Raw genomic sequence first — 22,377 nt, 5'->3', positions numbered from 1 at the left:
TCATTTTCTTCATGTTGTAGATGTTGTCCTCAGAAGAGGATTATTTGAATTTATGCAATTTTGTGTCGACAATTTTGTTGTTGCCCTTTGGTCTTCAAAGATGAGGTTAGAACATGTTTGAGGCAATTGAATTACTGTAGTCAAAATCGTTAATATACATTTGAATGTTAACATTCAAACTTGATTACAATCTCAGGCATAACGTCGACCGTGTACTTGAGAAACTACCTGTATTTTCCGAGCATTTCTATTCGTGTGGGTAAGATGAATGTCATTACAGTTTGCTGACTTTTCGTTGTCTATGATTCCTACATATTTATGTTCGACTGTTTGTGAACAGGATCAAAAAAAATGCAAACATACGATTCTGTTACCTACTGTAAAGATCTCAATGATGTTTGGAACGCGTGTCCAGATTTTAACGAGCTAAATACACTTTTGGTCGATGATTCAGCAGAAAAAATGATTTATAATCCGGTAAGTTGCATTTATGCAATATGTTTTTCCAGTTGAACAGGTGTTCAGACATTGATTATTTTAACAACTTATGTGTTTATATAGAAATACAATTACATATGTCCACATACCTTTGACGCTGCTTCCATTCGAACGACAAAGCTCTAGGTATGACACAAATTTATTCATGCTTATGCGAATTTAATTTATTGTTAGTAAAATTGCACCTCATTAGTTTGATAATTGAAATTATTTATGTATGTCCTCAGAAAAGGCGGAAACATACGAGAGTATTGGAAAATTTGTTGAAGGCCTCTAATGTTCCGGACTTCGTTAGAAACAACCCTTTTCATCGGATTAATTTTGTTTGTCGGTACATTATTTGAACATTCTTGTGTATTTATATTTTGGTGTGATTATATTGTATATACATTTGAGTGTCTATACTTTTTAATATATTGTAAAGTATCTATCCTTTTTATAAAAGTGTCTATACTTTTTCCACTGTGGAAAACATTAATTTAAGGTTATCTTTTGAGTGAGTTTTAAGATATTAATTTAGTAATTATAGGCGTCTAATGATTTATTTTACGTTACGGTATATATTATTATTAAATTAAAAATTCTTAATATTATTTTATAAAATATCAAAACAATCAACTAATTTTTTGTGCAAATGAAATTATTAAATTAATATTGTAGGTGGAAAACATGAAACATACTTAAAAAATATTGAAACATAAATTACATATCTTTAAAAAAAGTATCGATCCTTTTTATAAAAAGTATGGACACTTTCAACATATTATAATAAAATAGGTAAATTTGCAATATAACCGGTATAAATATACCGGTTTTATGCGCGAATAGGTCTATAACCTATATCGACACTTTTTAATATTGTGTCGGTACTTTATGTCCATATTGGAAGAAAAATGTGTCGATACGATTTACAAAAGTGTCGACATTTACACATCGGAACCCATAATTATAATGTAATAGATAATTTTATAATATAACCGGTATAAATATACCGGTTTTATGCGCGAATAGGTCTACAACCTATATCGACACTTTTTAATATTGTGTCGGTACTTTATGTCCATATTGGAAGAAAAATGTGTCGATACGATTTAAAAAAGTGTCGACATTTACACATCGGAACCCATAATTATAATGTAATAGATAATTTTGTAATATAACCGGTATAAATATACCGGTTTTATGCGCGAATAGGTCTACAACCTATATCGACATTTTTTAATATTGTGTCGGTACTTTATGTCCATATTGGAAGAAAAATGTGTCGATACGATTTAAAAAAGTGTTGACATTTACACATCGGAACCCATAATTATAATGTAATAAATAATTTTGTAATATAACCGGTATAAATATACTGATTTTATGCGCGAATAGGTCTACAACCTATATCGACACTTTTTAATATTGTGTCGGTACTTTATGTCCATATTGGAAGAAAAATGTGTCGATACGATTTAAAAAAGTATCGACATTTACACATCGGAACCCAGATTTATAATGTAATAGATAATTTTGTAATATAACCGGTATAAATATACCGGTTTTATGAGCGAATAGGTCTACAACTTATATCGACACTTTATAATATTGTGTCGGTACTTTATGTCCAGATTGGAAGAAAAATGTGTCGATACGATTTAAAAAAGTGTCGACATTTACACATCGGAACCCATAATTATAATGTAATAGATAATTTTGTAATATAACCGGTATAAATATACCGGTTTTATGCGCGAATAGGTCTACAACCTATATCGACACTTTTTAATATTGTGTCGGTACTTTATGTCCATATTGGAAGAAAAATGTGTCGATACGATTTAAAAAAGTATCGACATTTACACATCGGAACCCAGATTTATAATGTAATAGATAATTTTGTAATATAACCGGTATAAATATACCGGTTTTATGCGCGAATAGGTCTACAACCTATATCGACACTTTATAATATTGTGTCGGTACTTTATGTCCAGATTGGAAGAAAAATGTGTCGATACCATTTAAAAAAGTGTCGGTAATTTTAAGTAACGCGGTTTTTCTTCCTTCATTCAAAAAATTTATATGTACATACAATAGGAGTCATGTTGATACTTACGATATATTATATGGAGATCGTTGTCATTCCATTCCGTCTTCGAAAAATCAGTTGATGTAGGCTGTGTGCTTGTACTCAAACTGAGCTTGACTTGAGGACATGTTAGTTTGTTATGCCCCTCACCGTTGCAGTACCCACATCGCCTAATTTTCTTCTCGACCTTGTTCTTCGGCACTTCTTTTCGCTTGCGTTGTTTTCGTTGAGGGTCACGAACATTGTTTACTACAATGCTCTGGTTGACTGAATGATTCAAACCAAACGAGTTTTCTAATTCTTCTATTAGTTTTTTCATCTCATCTCTTGCGGTTTTGAAAGACTCGTCTGTCTTTGATGCAATGTAGCATAACCTACTTGACGTTGAACGTAGAGCAGCGAACCTTGCCATTTGCATCACTTCTGGAGACACATTCAAATCAACATAGCTGGGTGCAGAAGCCTTTGCATCATTAGTCCACCTACTTTGAATCAAAGTCCCGGGCAAATATGTGTAGTCCAATTGCTTCAAAATGTGAAGTTGATGGCGACACGGAAGTCCAACGGTCTCGAATTTTTTGCAGGAGCAAATTAGAGTTTTCGTACGAGAATCAAAACTAATTTCAAATTTCCTATTTTTTTCTGCGTACTTTGACAAAATATAATGTTGACATTCATCTGATAAGGACTTAATCTCTGCCTCAATCCGGTACAATGTCTCCCGTATAAGTTCATCTTGGAACACACGAAAAGATTCGCGGGTAAAAATCGCAGCGGCATGGCTTTCAAGGTCGACCAGTTTTGTGATCTGGAAGGGTTTGGTATGGGAACTTAAGTAATCCGCTTTCAACTCGTTCATACGCATTCTACTAATTCCATCTTCAATTGCACGAACAACATCTAAATATGTCTTCTTGTGTTTCAGTGCAATAGCTAGTGAAGCATTCATAGACTCGCACCTTGTGTTGAGCGAATATTGGCAAAGAAATGACCGGTTAGATATGCTTGTGCCCATAAGTGTCGTGTATTCCCTTCTCAATCACCCATGGATGCTTTTGGACGTTGAATTCTGAAACAATCGAACGCCATTGAATATCAAATTCCTTGGTTGTCCACCAGGAAGCCATGCATTTGAGAATGCTGCTGTAAACTTTGGGTCACCAATGTTAGCTTGTGCATTGCGAGAAAGATGCCAAGAACATAATCTGTGCTTAGCATAAGGGATAACAGATTTGATAGCCCTTTGCATTGCCCTATCCCCATCGGTTACAACAGAAATAGGTGATTTATTCATCATGGCTTCTAAAAAATTTTGTAGCACCCACTCGAAAGATTGAGACGTCTCGTCAGCGATTATGGCAGTGGCAAACACAATTGTGTTATGGTGATGATTGACACCAACAATAGGCATAATTGGTCGACCATACAAATTATCTTTGTACGTTGTGTCGAACGCAATTACATCACCGAAGCATGTGTAATCCGATCTCGATGTAGAATCCGACCAAATAAGATTATACAATGCCCCCGATTCGTCTACCGAGTATGTCATAAAAAACCCGGGATCATCATGTTTCTTATAATCAAAGTAGGCAATAAGCGCATTCACATCCCCATCGACGATTTCCTTTGCTTTACCTCTTTGAAGTGCATTGTATAGGTCTTTATGTGTAAATCCAACATTATGATAGCCCCCTGCCTGCTGCGTTAAATAGTTCATTACTTGTGACGTGCCAACACCGACCTCTTTCAATGTTGTTGCCTCATCGATATCAGCCTTACTTACAGCTCTATTAGAACGCATAAATGGTGTCATAGCAGATGTGCACAATGCATGATTATGTTTCTGATCAGACTTACTTATAACCCACTGATCGTTTGTATTTGTTGCTGTAACTACGACTCTAGCCTTACATCCTGTTCTTGTGACTGGCGTATGAGCACGTTGACGATCAACAATATTGACTTTTAACACTCGAAACCCTTCTTTGGAACAACAAAATTCTTGTGTCTTCACATTCCCTTCCACGTCAAGCCGTGTTGTTCCCTTACGTGCACTAAACCCATGTTCCCGTGCGAATCCCTTGTAAAAGTGCCAAGCTTGATCACGTGAACAGAAGAGCTGACCAACCAATCTGTCAGATTCATCAACATTATGTACTTCATGGCATTCCTCGGTTGGCTTAACATTGTCTACATCAGTATTATCCATGGCAAAAATTTTGTTGTGCAAGTTCAGTGCTCCAGGAGTTGATGGAGATGTAAACAAAGGTTCATTTTGAACATGTTTCTGTCGTGCTGCTTTCAATAGGATGTGGCATTGGTAGTGGTAGTTAAAGGGTGGGTACAATATTAAATTCGCAGTACATATTTAGGTATGTACAATAACTACAAGTATATTATCATTAAATTTAGGTATGTACAATAACTACATATTTAGGTATGTTTGTTAACTACATATTTAGGTATATACATCTTTTGAGTGAGTTTTAAGATATTAATTTAGTAATTATAGGCGTCTAATGATTTATTTTTTACGTTACGGTATATATTATTATTAAATTAAAAACAATAAACATATATATTACATATTTATTATTATCTTTGGTTAATGTTGTTAAATTTAAATTCTAAATAATATTTTATAAAATATCAAAACAATCAAATAATTTTTTGTGTAAATGAAATTATTAAATTAATATTGTAGGTGGAAAACATGAAACACTGTTAAAAAAATTGAAACATGAATTACATAACTTTTAAAAAAGTATCGATCCTTTTTATAAAAAGTATGGACACTTTCAATATAATAGGTAAACATATGATGTAATAGGTAGCCCTTATATAATGTAATATGTATCGTTTATATAATGTAATAGGTAGTGGTTATATTGTAAAGTGTCTATTCTTTTTATAAAAGTGTCCATATTTTTTTCACTGTGGAAAACATTAATTTAAGGTTATCTTTTGAGTGAGTTTTAAGATATTAATTTAGTAATTATAGGCGTCTAATGATTTATTTTTTACGTTACGATATATATTATTATTAAATTAAAAATTCTAAATATTATTTTATAAAATATCAAAACAATCAAATAATTTTTTGTGCAAATGAAATTATTAAATCAAATAATTCAAATTGAAAATTAAACAACAAATCAATTAAACATTGTTGTGGATACATTAATTGAACATTGTCATGGGTACATTATTTGGAAAAATAATGTTCCGGACTTTGTTAGAAATAACTCTTTTTCATTGGATTAATTTCGTTTTTGTGGGTACATTATTTGAACATTGTTATATATAAATTTGTTGTGTAAGTATGTTTTGGTTTGATTATATTGTATGTATATTTTCATTCAGTTGATATGGGTTATGTATAACAAAACAATCTATCTCGCATGTGAGTACTTTATTCCAACCATGTGACAAGTGTGACAACTCCATCAACTCACAACTCAGCTTTGAACTCAATCAATATTGTCTTTTAGCTTGATGGTTCATAAAGCATGTTACTTGAACAGTATGAATCAATTATGCAATTTTCATGTTCAATTTAACACTGCATTTCAAATTCATTTCATATGTAATTGGAGTTTGAATTTAAATTTCAATTTGAGTTTGAATTTCAATATATATTTCGGCTCCACTATAAATATTAGCCCAAGCCAATATGCATGTTATCATTGATTATTCCTAATTTCCATTGTTTTTTTCCAACGTATAAACGCGAGGGAAATCCCGACCATTTTATTTTTGGTCAACTTTAAAGCGTCAGAAACGTTTCGGGCGTATGATCTGGGTGGTATACAAGAAATGTAACAAATAGCAACTAAAATCATAAGTTGAGTACCACCCAAATCATAAGTCTGAAATACTTCCGATGCTCATCAAAATCCAAAGCTCATATGGTGCCAAGCAAAAGGAAATCAAAATCCAAATCTCATATGATGCCAAGCAAAAGGAAATCAAAATCTACAACTTGAGTTTGAACATTGATATGATATGTTCAGTTGTTATCATGTTGGGATTTTCTCGTTTTTGATTGCTTGGATAGTTGTTCTCTTGCTTCTTCAAGTGTTCTTAAGGTTATCCTTTGAGTGAGTTTTAAGATATTAATTTAGTAATTATAGGCGTCTAATGATTTATTTTTTACGTTACGATATATTATTATTAAATTAAAAATTCTAAATAATATTTTATAAAATATCAAAACAATCAAATAATTTTTTGTGTAAATGAAATTATTAAATTAATATTGTAGGTGGAAAACATGAAACACTGTTAAAAAAATTGAAACATAAATTACATAACTTTTAAAAAAAGTATCGATCATTTTTATAAAAAGTATGGACACTTTCAATATAATAGGTAACATATGATGTAATAGGTAGCGCTTATATAATGTAATAGGTATCGTTTATATAATGTAATAGGTAGTGGTTATATTGTAAAGTGTCTATCCTTTTTATAAAAGTGTCCATACTTTTTTCACTGTGGAAAACATTAATTTAAGGTTATCTTTTGAGTGAGTTTTAAGATATTAATTTAGTAATTATAGGCGTCTAATGATTTATTTTTTTCGTTACGATATATATTATTATTAAATTAAAATTCTAAATAATATTTTATAAAATATCAAAACAATCAAATAATTTTTTGTGCAAATGAAATTATTAAATTAATATTGTAGGTGGAAAACATGAAACACTATTAAAAAAATTGAAACATAAATTACATAACTTTAAAAGAAGTATCGATCATTTTTATAAAAAGTATGGACACTTTCAATATAATATAATGTAATAGGTAAATTTGCAATGCTCACTGTGGAAAACATTAATTTAAAGTTATCTTTTGAGTGAGTTTTAAGATATTAATTTAGTAATTATAGGCGTCTAATGATTTATTTTTTACGTTATGATATATATTATTATTAAATTAAAAATTCTAAATAATATTTTATAAAATATCAAAACAATCAAATAATTTTTTGTGCAAATGAAATTATTAAATTAATATTGTAGGTGGAAAACATGAAACACTATTAAAAAAAATTGAAACATAAATTACATAACTTTAAAAGAAATATCGATCCTTTTTATAAAAAGTATGGACACTTTCAATATAATATAATGTAATAGGTAAATTTGCAATGCTATCGGTATAAATATACCGATTTACTTATAAAATAGTTAAATATAAGCGCTACCTATTACATTATATAAGCGCTACCTAGTATGTTATTGTACTTTATAATATTTCCGGTTAAATAATATAACATAACCGATCTAAATTTTAACCGGTCACTTGTTTAACCGATCACGCCGTATATTAACCGTTTTTTAGGCGCCGCACCGCAAAACTACCTAGCCATGCGAACCAGTCGTTTCGCTTACTTCCTTCCTCTTATATATATATATAACACAACTTTTCTTACTTGTTACGCGTTGCGTTTCAAACGGGAATACTTTTCCAGACGTCGTACAACTTCTATTTTTGGCTTATAATTTCCTTCTTTTTCTTATTATTGAAGATTTTGATTTCAGACTATTTCTTTTTATTTTTATGAAAACTGCAACTCATTTCAAAATGTCAACAGAAACGGGCAATGAAAATGCCCATGCAATGCAATAACAAGCATTTGCCAATTACCCTGTGGTATGTTACAGAAAGCTAATATGAACACGCAGAAACCTGACATAGCTAGAAGATGTCTTACATTACATACGGTATACCTAAAGAAATATACGCAACTCCGAAGGGTGGCTGCAGCTACGGTCTCTGTTTAGATCGGTTGACCTTCCGGTACGATTTGATCCTTCAACCACATATAGATAGGGACCAACACATAATACGTTGCTGCCATGGTACCCAGTATAAAGCGCAAGAGAAATGTAAATGGGTTTACCGGCTTCGATACATCCTCCATCTTCGGCCCGAGCTGAAACGAACCACAAATGAAAAACAAAAGAGTTTAGTAACGTGATATGATAGAAATGCTAAGGTTAATCACATACAAGGAAGATTTAAATATCCACTGCTTAGGAATCAGTTACATGGATTCATTTTCACTGGTCAGCAACGAATGCCAAAAGGATACAAGTACAACAAGAATCGATAGCAAAAAGAAATCAATCCGTGTCTGTGAATTATTTTCCACAACGGCCTTCATCTGTTTAAGTTCATTTGCCACCTCCGGTTGATGTTGTTCTGGGTTTCCCTCAGGAGGTCCGGGTTCATCTTTTGAATTCCCGGTGACCGAATTATAGTTCCTTTGGACATCAATATCCTTTATATAAAGTAGATGTTGATGTCTAAAGGGACTATAATTCGGTCACTGGGAATTCGGAACATGAACTCGGACCTCCCAAGGGAAACCCGGAACAACATCAACTGGAGGTGGAAAATGAACTTAAACAGATAGTGATCATATCACAAAGTGATTACCTGCAAAGGAGGGTCCCCAGATGCCGGTTTAACGCCGGTTACAGAGCACCCCATGATCAATCCGTGTCTGCGAACTCCACGATACCATTTAGGACCAATCCTTTTGAGTTGGACATCCTTAAATCCTGCCTTTTCAAACCACTCAATATACTCTTCTTCCTTGGGGAAAAGCATCCAAACATCCGCAAAGAAGCGTGACAACCAAAATGTAGGGTACACAGGACCTATTACACAAGCTTTTCCTCCTAGTTTCAACACCCTGTATGCTTCCTTGATGCCCCGCTGTGGGTCTGGCCAGTACTCTATGCTGAAAAAACATAACAGCATAATCTCAATAAAACATTACCAAGTTATCATCTCCTCCAAATCATACATGCAAACTTACCATCATGCATAACAATTAACAAAGGGCATAATCCAGCCACAAGAAATCAAAATTTTACATCTCGTTGTGAAGACAAATTTTGTTCATTTCAAGCAAACAAAATAGTCCCTACTACACCAGAAGAGTTGGAAAAACATACCTGCCAGCAGACACGTATCTATCTGCATAATCGGTAGGAAAGGGGAGATCTTCTGCATCACCTTCAATTATCTTGCATTCCTTCAGGGGCTCCTTCTGCTTAGCCTTGGCAAGCTGATGTGGAGATTGATCGAGAATTGTGACATTCTTAGCATCCACATGCTTAACGATGCCCAAAGTAGTGAAACCAGTTCCACCACCGACATCCACAACAATCGTGTTCCTGTCGTTTAGATCAGCTGGCTCAAGTGCAACATCTCTCATGTCTTCAGTCCAATGACCAGGGTTTATCAAATGGTCATAAATGATTGAGAGGAACCTGTAGAACCAAAAAGCCTCCTTTTTGTGTCGTATGAATCTTGGTTGTGAAGCTGGCCTTGATGCTGATAAGCTGCACCTTGGGGCCATCATTGTTCCTGGCCTGGAGATTCTGGCACTAGAGATTAAACCCAGATTGGATAAGTGTTTCCCCTGAAAATCTGACCCGAAAAAATCAATCCTTTTGGGGGTTACCCCTCTGATGGGAGTGAAGATTTCAGCTCCACTGAGCATGGAAGAAGCCATGGATTAAGCCAGCAAAAACTACCCAGAGATTGAAAAGCTGCAATCTTTACTTGAAAACTTTGAGCAAATATCAACTATCAAGATAAATACCTTATTTGGGGTTTATCTGGTTTTACTATCTTATTGTCTGGCTTTCTGCAACTTCGGTTGAGACTTCAGACTCGAGTTAAAGGGGAACGGACACCACAGCCACAGGATATGGACTGGACTCTGTTCTCTAGTGGATTCTAAGACATTTTTTTTCTCTAATTAATTTTTGTTTGTTATGCGTTTATGTCTGTGATCCATGATTTCGTGGATTCGTACTCTTCTCATGTTTCCAATCCAACACGTATCTCCTTCCTTTTGTTTGTTTTACTTGTCCAAAACTCACATAGTTTTCTTCCTTGTTAGTAGTAGTGACTAGTGAGGATGACATACGAGCAAAATTCTGTGAAATTTGATAGAGATTTTATTTATGATCATAATTTTTAAAAAAATAAAAATTGAATTTTATTAATAAAAACAATTGATATTTCAGATTTGTAATATAATTAAATATACAAAGAAAAAATAGAGATAATAATCACCAAAATATTTATACAAAATTAAAAAAAATATTAAAATCAAATATACAAAAAACACAAAACATTCCTTTTAAAATGACGATCAATATAAAAAAATCCATAAATCTTCATAAAAATCAATTGTCTATGTCGAATAAGACACTTTACGTGATAATGAATGGTGAGCAAATCAAACTATTTGACAAGTTTATTAGCTACATAATTATGATAATATTGATAAATAACATTTTACTAAATAAATGATATAACTATATGTGACTACTGATAAATTAATCAAAAAGCAAATGTCGTGAAGATTTTTGTGCAAACACCAAAACGACCGCGAATGTATGCAAAAAACGTACAAAATATTCATAAGGATCGTGTCCACAAGAGTAAAGAAAAAGCATGTCATAAGAACAGAGAAAAGTGTATCACAATAACATAGATTTTTATTCAAAATTGAAAAAAAATAATAATTGACATAATATGAAAAAATAAAACTAATAATCATCGACAATCGATAACTAATATTAAAATTAATGCCACCGTCAGCGAAATAAAAATAAAAAAAAAACGGCACAAAATCTTTAAGATAAAACCTAGACTAAAAAATGAGAAAAGAAAGGTTTTTGTTTTTGTAACTTTTTGTCATAATTTTTAAACAAAAATATAAACCTTTGATTCTATTTTGTTTTATGTTCTATATTCTATAAATATATTTTATAAAAAACAGTATATAAATATATTTTATAAAAAATTAGGTTTAATTAGTATTTGAGACCTTTAATTTTTTTCAAAAAAGACAATTTAATCCACCAATTAATTTTTCATTCAATATGATCCTTAAACTAAAAAATCATTTTGATCTTTTGATAAATGATTTTCATCGTTGACCATTATAATACTGATATAACAATTTACAATGTTGACATGATAGCTTATGGTGCTAACATGACGATTCATAGTGGTTGATGACATGATAGATGTATTAAATATGTTTTTTGTCAAATTCGATAGCCAAATTAGTTTTTTTATGAAAGTTCAAGAGCTTATTTAATTTTAAAAAATAAAAATTATTTTAAAATTTAAAAATTTAAATATTAAATATTAAAAATAAAAAATAAAAAATAATTACTAAAAGTTTGAAAAATATATTAAAAACACAATTAAAAAATAAAAAATGTACCACAAACTAAGAAATCTATAAAATGATAAATTATTAAAAAAATAAAAGTATTTAAAAATATATATTATAAATAATATATACATATAACATATCATCATATCATCAACACTTATATAAAATATTATTATTGTATTATAAATTTAAATAGTAGAATTGAATCATTAAAAAATCTCTCATTTTCTCTCATTTTCCTTGGTCGCCACTAGCCTCTTCTCTTTTCATCTTTGTGATTAATTATAACACTAACTGCCAGTCGATATTAATTGTTTTTTCTTTATTTTAGTATATGGTATCTTTGTTTTTTTTCTTGTTTATTTAATTTTTTATAACTTTGCCATGACAAATTTTCTTCTGTCTTTTGGTATACTTTCGATTATTTGACTGTTATTTTCTTTTATCATTTTTCTCAAGGTTGGATGACATTGCTACAACTGATCAAGATGATGCTTCGTTGATATCATGTTGATATTCACTGCTTTGGACCCTTGGATACTCGATTTGTGTTCATGAATAGTTCTTTCACGCCACTCGACTATAATTTATGGTTTGTTGGTAGTCTTTTAATAGTTTGTTTCTCTTTTGTGGTTTGTTTGTCAATGCGGTCAGATTTGTTCGTATCTACCTTTTGTTTGAGTTTATTTAGTTAGGTTTTTTTAATCTTTTTCATTTTTTTGTCCTTGTGTGATCTTAAGTGACCAGTTTATTGTGTTATTGATTATAGGAAAATGTCCTTATTATGTATTTTGTTTACAATTATTATTGTAAACCTTCACTATAATTTATATATTTTCTATTTTTAATAAAACTAGTTGCTTCTATAAAAAAATATTATTATTAGATTAGTCAAAACTTATGAATTTTGTATTTAAATATAATTAAGAAATATAGTAAAATTTTCATATTATTATATGATTTGATGTGTGTATTCGATACAAAAAACTTATTATATTTCCTAATTATATTTAGATACAAAATTCAATGTTATATATAATTGGAGCAATTGAAAATTCAATGATATAAACAACATATTTTCTAAAATTCAAGGGTAGATTATACAATTCCTCATTGAACTATATTTTATCTCTTATCTTACTCATTGCACTTTCAGTTTTTCTAATTTACTCACTAAACTTTCGAATTTCTCCTGTTTTTATCATTCTGAATTAGTTTATTATTATTTATGTATGACATGACATTTTTTATTATTTAATATAAAATAATTGAAAATAAAAAAATAAAAACATAAGGTGGTTGGATGCCACAGTCGACCACCGTTGATGGTGGTCGTTCGATCCCAAATTTTATGGGTCGCTACATCTCAACACCCTGAGGCTGAATCCACCCTTAATTTTGCTGAAACTTGCTCTGAAGTCTACCAATTGAAGATCAAAAGTGAGGAAAACGACACGTTTCATTCGAGATTCATGGGTTTTGGAACATTTTCTGGTAAAACAACCACCATATTCAGACTCAGGGGATCGAGTCGAACTGACCCACGACCACCATCTACGAAGGTCGACTGTAGCATCCGACCACCTTTTATTTTTATTTTATATTAAATAAAAAAAATTAATGTCATAAAATAAAATAATTAATAGTGATCAAAACATGAGCATTTTGAAAGTTCAGTGAGCAAATTAGAAAATTTGAAAGTATGGTGAGTCAAATAGGAGATATAGTATAGTTTAGTGAGGAATAATGTATTTTACCCAGAATTCAATGATAGGAGTAGTTTGCCCTTAATTTTATGCAAGGAAATAGTCCATCCGTGGCCTAATTTCATCGTCTGCTTGCTCATGACAATAGTTATAGGTAGAGAGTCACTGGATTTTGTGCAGCTAACACTGGATTCCAATTTCCCAATCTTTTTCTTCCATTTTAGTTGTTGTGTCGTCCTCAATATTATCGCAAATTCACAACGATTCATTGAAAAACTGGGGTCGTACACAATACAAAGTTCATTGAAAGCAGCAAGTACATATATATATATATATATATTGAACACACGAACAATGTCTGAATGAATTTCTTTTTCCACATAAATAACTCTTCGACACTACCAAGATCCAATCAATTTTCATCTGGAAATCCATTGCCCACGCTTGCTTCTTGGATTCCCCGACATATCATGCAAACCAAAAACGAATACACCTCATATCTTAACTTCTCTTACCAACACTTATATGATTCTTGTTGTGTTAATCACTCTCGAATTTGGCATGTTTAACCTCGAAACAACAGAACCTACCATGTATTTTTGCAACTGCGCCGGCATAGACAACAAATTAACAAAGAAAACGATATAATCCAAAGCCTTGCTCTTTATAAGCACTTTGATTGACGTTCCTTTTCATCCAAAGCATAGATCGCTTATTAAGGCACACCAAGTCCAACCACGATGTCTTTTCCGTCAAACTTGAACCCTGATGAGGCTAGCCCACCGTGGTTGAACAAAGGTGACAACTCTTGGCAGCTTACTGCAGCTACTCTGGTGGGTCTCCAAAGTGTCCCGGGTCTCGTAATCCTTTACGGTAGCATAGTGAAAAAGAAATGGGCTGTCAACTCGGCCTTCATGGCACTTTACGCCTTTGCTGCAGTTCTCGTGTGTTGGGTTGGGTGGGGGTACCGGATGGCTTTCGGGGACAAGTTCATTCATTTCCTAGGAGTCCCCAATGTTTCCCTGGACGCTAATTACCTCATCCAGCAGGCTTTTCTCGGATATCTACCAAATGCAACCATGATCTATTTCCAGTTCGTGTTTGCAGCCATCACTCTGATTCTGGTAGCTGGTGCATTGCTTGGAAGGATGAATTTCCTTGCATGGATGTTGTTTGTTCCACTTTGGTTGACATTTTCCTACACCATCACTGCCTACAGTATATGGTGCCCTCAAGGGTGGTTGTCTAAGAAAGGCATTATTGATTACTCTGGAGGATATGTTATCCATTTGTCTTCTGGTGTTGCTGGTTTCACTGCAGCTTACTGGGTAATCAGTAATCAACATAATATATAATTGATCAATGATTTTGCATCTTTTTCTTTTCTAGTGTAAGTAATTGAGTCGATTGTTGTATATATTGGTGAAGGTTGGGCCAAGGACAACCAAGGACAGGGAGAGGTTCCCACCAAACAATATCTTGTTGATGCTTGCAGGGGCTGGACTACTTTGGATGGGATGGACTGGTTTCAATGGTGGTGATCCCTACACCGTCAGTACTGATGCATCGTTAGCCGTCCTTAACACCCATGTGTGCACCGCTACAAGCTTATTGACATGGCTCATGCTTGACATTATTTTCTTCGGAAAGCCCTCTGTGATCGGAGCTACTCAGGGAATGATCACTGGCTTAGTTTGCATCACTCCCGCAGCAGGTAATATTCACTACATCACATATAAATGAATTTATGTATCGATAATAACAAAGAAATTTTGTCATCTTGTGTTGGTTAGGAGTGGTGCAAGGTTGGGCAGCAATATTGATGGGGATAATGTCTGGTAGCATCCCATGGTACACAATGATGGTCCTGCACAAGAAGATAGGGTTCCTCAAGCAAGTCGATGACACCATGGCGGTGTTCCACACGCACGCTGTAGCAGGCAGCCTAGGAGGCATCTTGACCGGCGTGTTTGCGGTGCCGAAGCTCAACCGACTTTTCTACTTGGTACCCGAGTGGCAACACTACATCGGTCTTTTCTACGGGTTCCATACTGGTCGCACCACAGCCGGGTTCACGCAGTTAGGTATTCAATTGCTAGGAATCGCATTCGTAGTCATCCTCAACGTGATCATGACTAGTGTGATATGTAACGTAATCAAGTTTATAGTTCCGCTGAGATTAGCGGAGGACGAGCTGCAAACAGGGGATGACGCAATCCATGGGGAGGAAGCTTATGCACTGTGGGGCGATGGGGAAAAGTATGAATCAAGGTTGAATTCCGTTTATGAAGAATTCCCACCACCAACCAAAGGTGGTGAAGTTCAAATGGCCTGATCTAATGGATTTGGTTCTTCTTTACTATATTATTTCTTTGTTGTTTCATTTCCAATGATTAGATTACACATAATTGGGTTGAACCAGGAAGGAAGAAATTATGTTACTTTGAAGTTGACTGGTAAATAACATCGACCGTGTACACCGATCAAAATAAGAACCCTACCACTCTCGTTGTTTTCGTTGAATAATCATATATTTTTGTCCTATTTCACCTTTGCATTTTCCCTTCAGCTTTTGGTTTGGATTTTTCTCATCAAATTGTTTTCCTATTGAAACACTATGCCCGCCAATAGTCCAAAAGAGCACATTATACGTTCGTTCATACACCGTCGGATATAAATGGAATCCGAATTTTATTTGTATTAATTGATTATTTTATTAATAATATCTATTTTTAAATTTTATTTGTGTCCACTACCTCATATAAAAAAAATTATATATATATATATATTCGCCTTCAAAAAAGTATTTTTAGAGTTATCATTGTATACATATATATCACATTCATAGTATATACACATTATCTATCTAATGTTATGGGTGCATTAATAAAATTTTAGAAAATAAAAATAAATTTATTAAAAATAATATAAAAATCATTTAAATTATATTAGAATTTAAAATTTTGAGCTCTAGGTTAACTAGGGATGGATATGGGACCCGAACCTGGCGGCTTCCGACCCGATCCGACCCTCTTTTAAAAAAAATTAGGTTCAGATTGAGTCGGGTTTTTAAAATGTGATGTTTGGATCGGGCCGGGTTTGGCCTTAAGGTGAAAAATATTCAACCTAAAAAAACATAATTTTACCTTATATATTTATGAATAATTACAATAATAGCCCTCTATGTATTATTTTTTTCAATTAAATCACTGTTTTTATTAAATAAAAATATTTTATTATTATTTCGGGTTTGGTCAAGTGAAATCTTGTTTCATGCAGGTCGGGTCGAATCTCGGATGGAGGAGTCATTGTTCTCGGTTCAGATCGGGTGGACCCAAAATCCGACCCAACCCGACCTATATCCATCCTAATGTTAACCCCTCGGTTCATCCCGAAGGGATTGACTATCGAAACAAACAAGGGAACTTAGGGAAGAGACTGAGACAAAGTATGTAAAATCAGAGGATGATGGTATGCTAGAAAGAGACAAGTGAAAGTCAAATTTGCCTATCATAGACAACAAAAGGGCATCTTTCTCGGCTACCATAATTTCTGGACGTGTTCATACAATAAATTGCAACTATCAAGCATACCTCAATTGTTTGGGATATTTTTATTAAATGCAAACTATTTGAATAAAAAAGAGGAAATGATAGAATTATGGAAGCGGGTTATCAGGACAGGAAAAAGGTTCTGTTTTTCACATTACTTTATTTGTTTTTTATTTTAGGAAATCAGCAAAAGCAGAACAGCTTTTGAAGAAAACAGTAAGGAGGAAAAGTCGTTTACCTGTTTCCGTTTTCGGGGTTATTAGAGAGGTAATAATTAAAAGATCAAAGCTTTGCAACAACTTATAGATCTGCAGGATTTAATGAGCTGGTTGCCCTTTTGCTTTTCAAAATAAGTAATCCGCCATCGTTTTGGAATGAGCAAGCGGCATTGAATTTGAATGCTTCAAAGCTCAGGCAGCTGAGTAACAATGGAATCAGAAACGGGGTCGTCGACGGATGAACAGCAACCGTCTGGTTCTGCAGCTGATACCAGAGGCAAGCATCGGATTCTAGCTGAACTTAAACGTGTCGAACAAGAATCCAGGTTCCTCGATGTAAGCTTTTGCTTCTTCTTTTTTAACCCTTTTTCCAGTAAAAGGGCTGCTTGAATCCCTGTGTCGGCAAAGAGCCTTTTGAATTAGTATACGACTGATTTGCTGCTCTTGCTAAGCTTCAACTTGAGTGGTCATATGCTTAGCATCTGTTAAATAAACAATATTTTAGCAATGCTGTGCATTTGCACCACATGAAACCTATCTAGGGTGCTGCTATTCGCCTCTTATCTTATCCATTAGCACTTCAGAGACCAGCCGACATGGTATGGATGGAGTTGTTGGCCTTCGGCTCATGGATTTAGCTTTTTCCCCATCCTATTTTTGCTCATCTTTACTTCTTTCTTAGGCATATGATGATTTTAGAGTTTAAATCAAACAAGATCTGTTTTACTTTGAGCAATGTTATACTTTAGTGATTCAAAAATTTCTGTGTGATGAAAAGGTATCATGTTACAGTTTAGATGTCTTATTCTTTCGCTCTTCGTGAATTTTTCGTTTTCCAGGATGAGATGGAAGAGCTTGAGAGAACTGACAACGTTTCAACATTGTCCGAGGGGTAAGTATAAGAATTAAGTTCTCTTTCCAATGAAGTTGCAAAAGTAGAAAGTAGATTTGAATCTAAACGATTTCATCCTTTATCGTTACACGATACGCTTAGTGCACAGAAGTTGTGTGATAACCGGTTTGATCGGAATTAATCTCTCTTGTTTTGCCCTCTCAGGTTGCTGCTTAGCATGGAGTCAAGACCAGATCCTCTACTCCCAGTGTAATTACAACTTGAAATTTTTCTTGATCTTTTGTTTTACGTAAAGTTGATTTTCCCGCTAATGTTTATTATGATCACAGAACAAATGGTCATATAAATTCATCATGGGATAGATGGTTTGAAGCGCCCCAAGACTCCAAAGGTTGCACATGCCAAATTCTATGATTTGAGGCAATCTAACATTTGTTGCCAAAACATGTTAAAATCTTACAGTTTGTTTGTTATATTAACAGATGTTTCAATTCTCTTTCAACAGTGTGTAACACCCAAAATTTTGGGTGGCTCGAATAAAATGTATAATTTACTTTTTCCTATTCAGATGAAATTTGTATATCCGATACATATACTGCAGATATGAGCTTTAAAACGGATCGTTCTTGTCGTCATTTCGCCCCCTTGCCCAAGTTATTTCCATATTTTACGTGATTATGAATCCTATGAACTTGTTTCAGGACAGTATTTCTGCAAGAAGGCAGCATTTCTGCAAAATCACTCTGAAATCTATTCATGAAATGAAAAGTTCATTTTGTTAACGTTCACAACTTCAACTCATGCTTATGCAGTCATTTCCACAACAGATGGGTATTACAAAAACAAAATGATATTCAAGTTATTCAGTCAAATCAACCTTGATAAGGCAAGATTTCCTGTTATTAGCTCTAAGCTTTAACTAGTAAAACTCAGTTCCCCTAAATAATTTACAATGTATATACAGTTGGGAAAGTAAGCTGCGGCCTGCTAGAGATTTAACTGCAATAGCTCTCATATCTCGAAACTGTCGCTGCTTGAGCAGTTCCACAACAGACACATGCAAGATCAAAGAGCTTGAGTAGACAAAAGGTGTCTCAGCAGGAGTAGGTGTTCCTCGTCTGAAATGTTAAGGCTGAAGCGGAGATTTGTTAACAGGGACTCCTTTGCCCAAGTTAAAGGACCTGAAACAAACAATGCCTCCATTGTTGACTTGTAAGCACGAAGTTCTAGTTTATGCATATCGTATACTTTGCTGTAACACAAAGAAGGGAATGCTGACTCAGCATCAGAATTATCAGGTGCACTGTCCAACAATTTATGAGAGATTTGGCCAACATAATCACCGTTTAAACTACAGCTAGCAACTGAGCATTGGTCACTATCTTCAGTAGACCAAACAGGCCTAGAAGAATCACAAAAACAGTGAGGAGTGGTGTCTTGCATTCTGCCATTCCCGTTAGTTGAAATATCATATCCCTGTTTCAACAATGGAAGCGCTCTGTTAGGAGTTACATCACAGCCTCTAGAACACAGAGACGATTTCCTTTTCTTGAAGGTTCTACCAATGAGGGTGTCCATATTGCATTCCCCCCATAATTTACTCTTTGCTAGTATGGGCAGACAAGTTGCGATATTATGAGTCTCACCCTTATGTTCTCCCCCTCTATCTCTTGCTCTAAATCGCATAGTTTCACCAAAATGCAAGCTGGAAGCTAAGAAAGGAATTTTTGGAGTGATGCTGTCGACCAAGTTTTTATTCTCAGCAACCTGCAACCATATGTAGTCTGGTTTAGAAGTACTGGCTGGTACTTATCATATGAAGTTTGTTCTTAGTCTTTCATAATGCCAAATCTTAAGAACTACTATGAAGTTCATGTTATAATATGGAAAGGAAATAGCAGTGATAACGAAATTTGAAAGAAACATTGTAGTAACAAAATCACAAGACTTATGAATGAGAAAAAGTACAATATTGAAGACAACAAGCATGATGAATATAAGCAAGCCATCACCTTCCCTGTCACTATCCACTTGTTGCCATGCCAAGCCTGCCTAATCCTTAAACTCGATGCATGAAATTCCTTAAGTTGGATGGATCCAAAGAACTTAAGGACAAATCGGTTACCATTATTTAACACCTTCGCAACCTTTGCCACCCTCCAACACTGAATATCAAACACCTCGGTTATATCCCCAACTGCCCAACTCTTACCATTTACACTTGGAGGCAGGGGTCTAACATCCTTCCCTCGCACCTTCTCTGTGACTCGTTTTACTTTGTGGTACTCGAGCAGTTCGTACCGAACATTATAGTTGTCACCATCCGCTGAAAGTATCTCACCGGTAAACCAGGATCCGCATGGATCGTGCTCTCTTCTTAACACCTCCACCAAGTTCCCTTTTCTGAACTTCATATTGCTCCCACTCTAATATGCTTAATCCTGGATAAGAATAGTAAAAAAAAATTAAAACAGAATTAATAACATAAATATGAAAACTATGATATCTGAAGGTGTTATTGTTAGGGTCAAGATGAAATTTTAAAACACAGCAGATCCAGGGGGTGGCTCGTTAAAAGTGCTGAAAATATGAAATTTTCTGAAACTTCAGGCTCAATTCAGCTAAAACACATGGAAACTTCAATTTTAAAAAGACGATATCAGTAATCTTGAAGAACTCCTTGTACCAGAATCAAATCTAAATCAATTCATTGAAAACAAGGGAACTTACAAATGAAATTGATTCTACAAACAGGGATATTCTACAACCAAACTCATATGAACTCATGAAAACCAGTGGGAAGTCGATCAGCAAAAGGCTTTAAATTACTAAAACATAAATCAAGTTTTAGCAATCCTCAAAACACCCAGAAACTATATTCATTATTTTTTAATCTTTAGAAATTAAAAAAAAGGCCAATAGTCCAAAAAAACATGGAAGAAAAGACACTTCCCAGAATTCAAAATCTTATAAGTATAAATTAGTATATGGTAAAATAAAAACAGACCAACCCATATAAACATTTACAACCAAAACAGCTTCATTTCAATTCAAAATTTTTAATTAATTGAATGAGACTGACCTGAGAGTAAAAGAGAAGAGATGGAAACGAACAGGATGAAGTCATGAACGCATCTTTACGCAAAAATTGCCTTTATTTTCGCCCTCTTTCGATTATTTGTTTAAGTACAGCGAAAATAAAATTTACCACTAAATTACTATCCATTAATTAGGATTACCCTTGGCCTTCGAAGTTAATTTGTAACTTAAAATGCAAAATTTCAAAACTTAGGTATTTGGAACGTAATCGGCAAGACTTTCGGGGTCTTGCCTAATTGTAATCATGGGGATCATTCTTATTTTCCACAATCAATATCTTTTTGCAACTACGAATCTTCCTCGTCGCGTTTCATTGTATGGGACGGATAGTTTTAACAAATTTTAAATCCCGAATATTCATCTCAACTTATAAACTGTTATACGGTAAACTATACAGTTTACTGAATTATATTCTCTATCTTATTTTCTTCCTTTAACTTTTAATTTTTCTAATTTAATTATTAAACTTTATAGATTTGATTATTTTACTCACTTCCCTATTATTTCTCTAACGTTTTAATAACATGTCATTTTTTATTTTTTTTAATATAAAATAATTGAGAAAATAACAAAAAAATTGAAGGTGGCTGGATATCACTGTCGGTCACCGTCGACCGTCGTAGATGGTGGTCGTTTGGTCTCAAATTTCATTGGTCGCTTCACCCTGACACCGTAAGTCTGAATCTGACCTCCATTTTGATGGGACTTGCTCCGAAGTCCACAAATTTGTGATTAAAAGTGGGGAAGCCGAAACATTTCAGTCCAGATTCACGGGTTTTATGACATTTTTTATGAAACAACACTAAATTGGGACTCAAGGGGTCGAGATGAACCAACCCATAAAATTTGAGACCGAACGACCGCCATCAACTACGAAAGACAGTGGTCAGAATGAATATGGAGTGATGGCCGATTGTCGGAATCGTCTTTCGGGTGGACCCCAAAATTGGGCTTCGACTTGAATAATTGGTTTAGGAGTCGCCACCGATCATTTATTTTAAGGCAAATGGGTTGATCGGATACCTTATTTCTTACCTGATTTGCGTCTTACCAAAAATATGTCGGATTCGGGAGTCGGTTACAGTCAAGGAAGGGTTAGCACCCTTGAACTGCCATTTCGGTACTACATAATTTCCAATTGTCTTTAATTAA

General features: G+C 33.9%; 4 protein-coding genes across 4 annotated transcripts; 2 read left to right on the top strand and 2 right to left on the bottom strand.

Annotated features, from left to right (window-relative positions):
• Positions 1 to 8,255: 8,255 nt before the first annotated feature.
• Positions 8,256 to 10,390, bottom strand: LOC120143697 (2-methyl-6-phytyl-1,4-hydroquinone methyltransferase, chloroplastic-like). The gene is made up of 3 exons (XM_039157951.1): positions 9,550 to 10,390; positions 9,026 to 9,332; positions 8,256 to 8,519 (listed from the first exon to the last, which is right to left on the bottom strand). The coding sequence occupies exons 1-3, from the start codon at positions 10,110 to 10,112 to the stop codon at positions 8,364 to 8,366; spliced, it is 1,026 nt and encodes a 341-aa protein (XP_039013882.1). The 5' UTR covers positions 10,113 to 10,390; the 3' UTR covers positions 8,256 to 8,363.
• Positions 10,391 to 14,244: 3,854 nt separating this feature from the next.
• LOC120143656 (ammonium transporter 2 member 5-like) lies at positions 14,245 to 15,839 on the top strand. The gene is made up of 3 exons (XM_039157922.1): positions 14,245 to 14,832; positions 14,933 to 15,218; positions 15,298 to 15,839. The coding sequence occupies exons 1-3, from the start codon at positions 14,245 to 14,247 to the stop codon at positions 15,837 to 15,839; spliced, it is 1,416 nt and encodes a 471-aa protein (XP_039013853.1).
• A 1,539-nt stretch (positions 15,840 to 17,378) lies between these two features.
• LOC120143633 (guanine nucleotide-binding protein subunit gamma 2-like) lies at positions 17,379 to 18,761 on the top strand. Its single transcript, XM_039157907.1, has 4 exons — positions 17,379 to 17,609; positions 18,113 to 18,165; positions 18,331 to 18,375; positions 18,456 to 18,761. The coding sequence occupies exons 1-4, from the start codon at positions 17,484 to 17,486 to the stop codon at positions 18,538 to 18,540; spliced, it is 309 nt and encodes a 102-aa protein (XP_039013838.1). The 5' UTR covers positions 17,379 to 17,483; the 3' UTR covers positions 18,541 to 18,761.
• Positions 18,762 to 18,918: 157 nt separating this feature from the next.
• On the bottom strand, positions 18,919 to 21,377 carry LOC120143637. The gene is made up of 3 exons (XM_039157910.1): positions 21,209 to 21,377; positions 20,139 to 20,567; positions 18,919 to 19,893 (listed from the first exon to the last, which is right to left on the bottom strand). The coding sequence occupies exons 2-3, from the start codon at positions 20,538 to 20,540 to the stop codon at positions 19,192 to 19,194; spliced, it is 1,104 nt and encodes a 367-aa protein (XP_039013841.1). The 5' UTR covers positions 20,541 to 20,567; positions 21,209 to 21,377; the 3' UTR covers positions 18,919 to 19,191.
• Positions 21,378 to 22,377: the final 1,000 nt, after the last annotated feature.

Source organism: Hibiscus syriacus, unplaced genomic scaffold (assembly GCF_006381635.1).
Source record: "Hibiscus syriacus cultivar Baekdansim isolate YM2019G1 unplaced genomic scaffold, ASM638163v2 tig00110860_pilon, whole genome shotgun sequence".
Lineage (NCBI taxonomy): Eukaryota > Viridiplantae > Streptophyta > Magnoliopsida > Malvales > Malvaceae > Hibiscus > Hibiscus syriacus.
The sequence above is the reverse complement of the archived record's forward strand: the minus strand, read 5'-3'. Positions and strand labels throughout refer to the sequence as shown.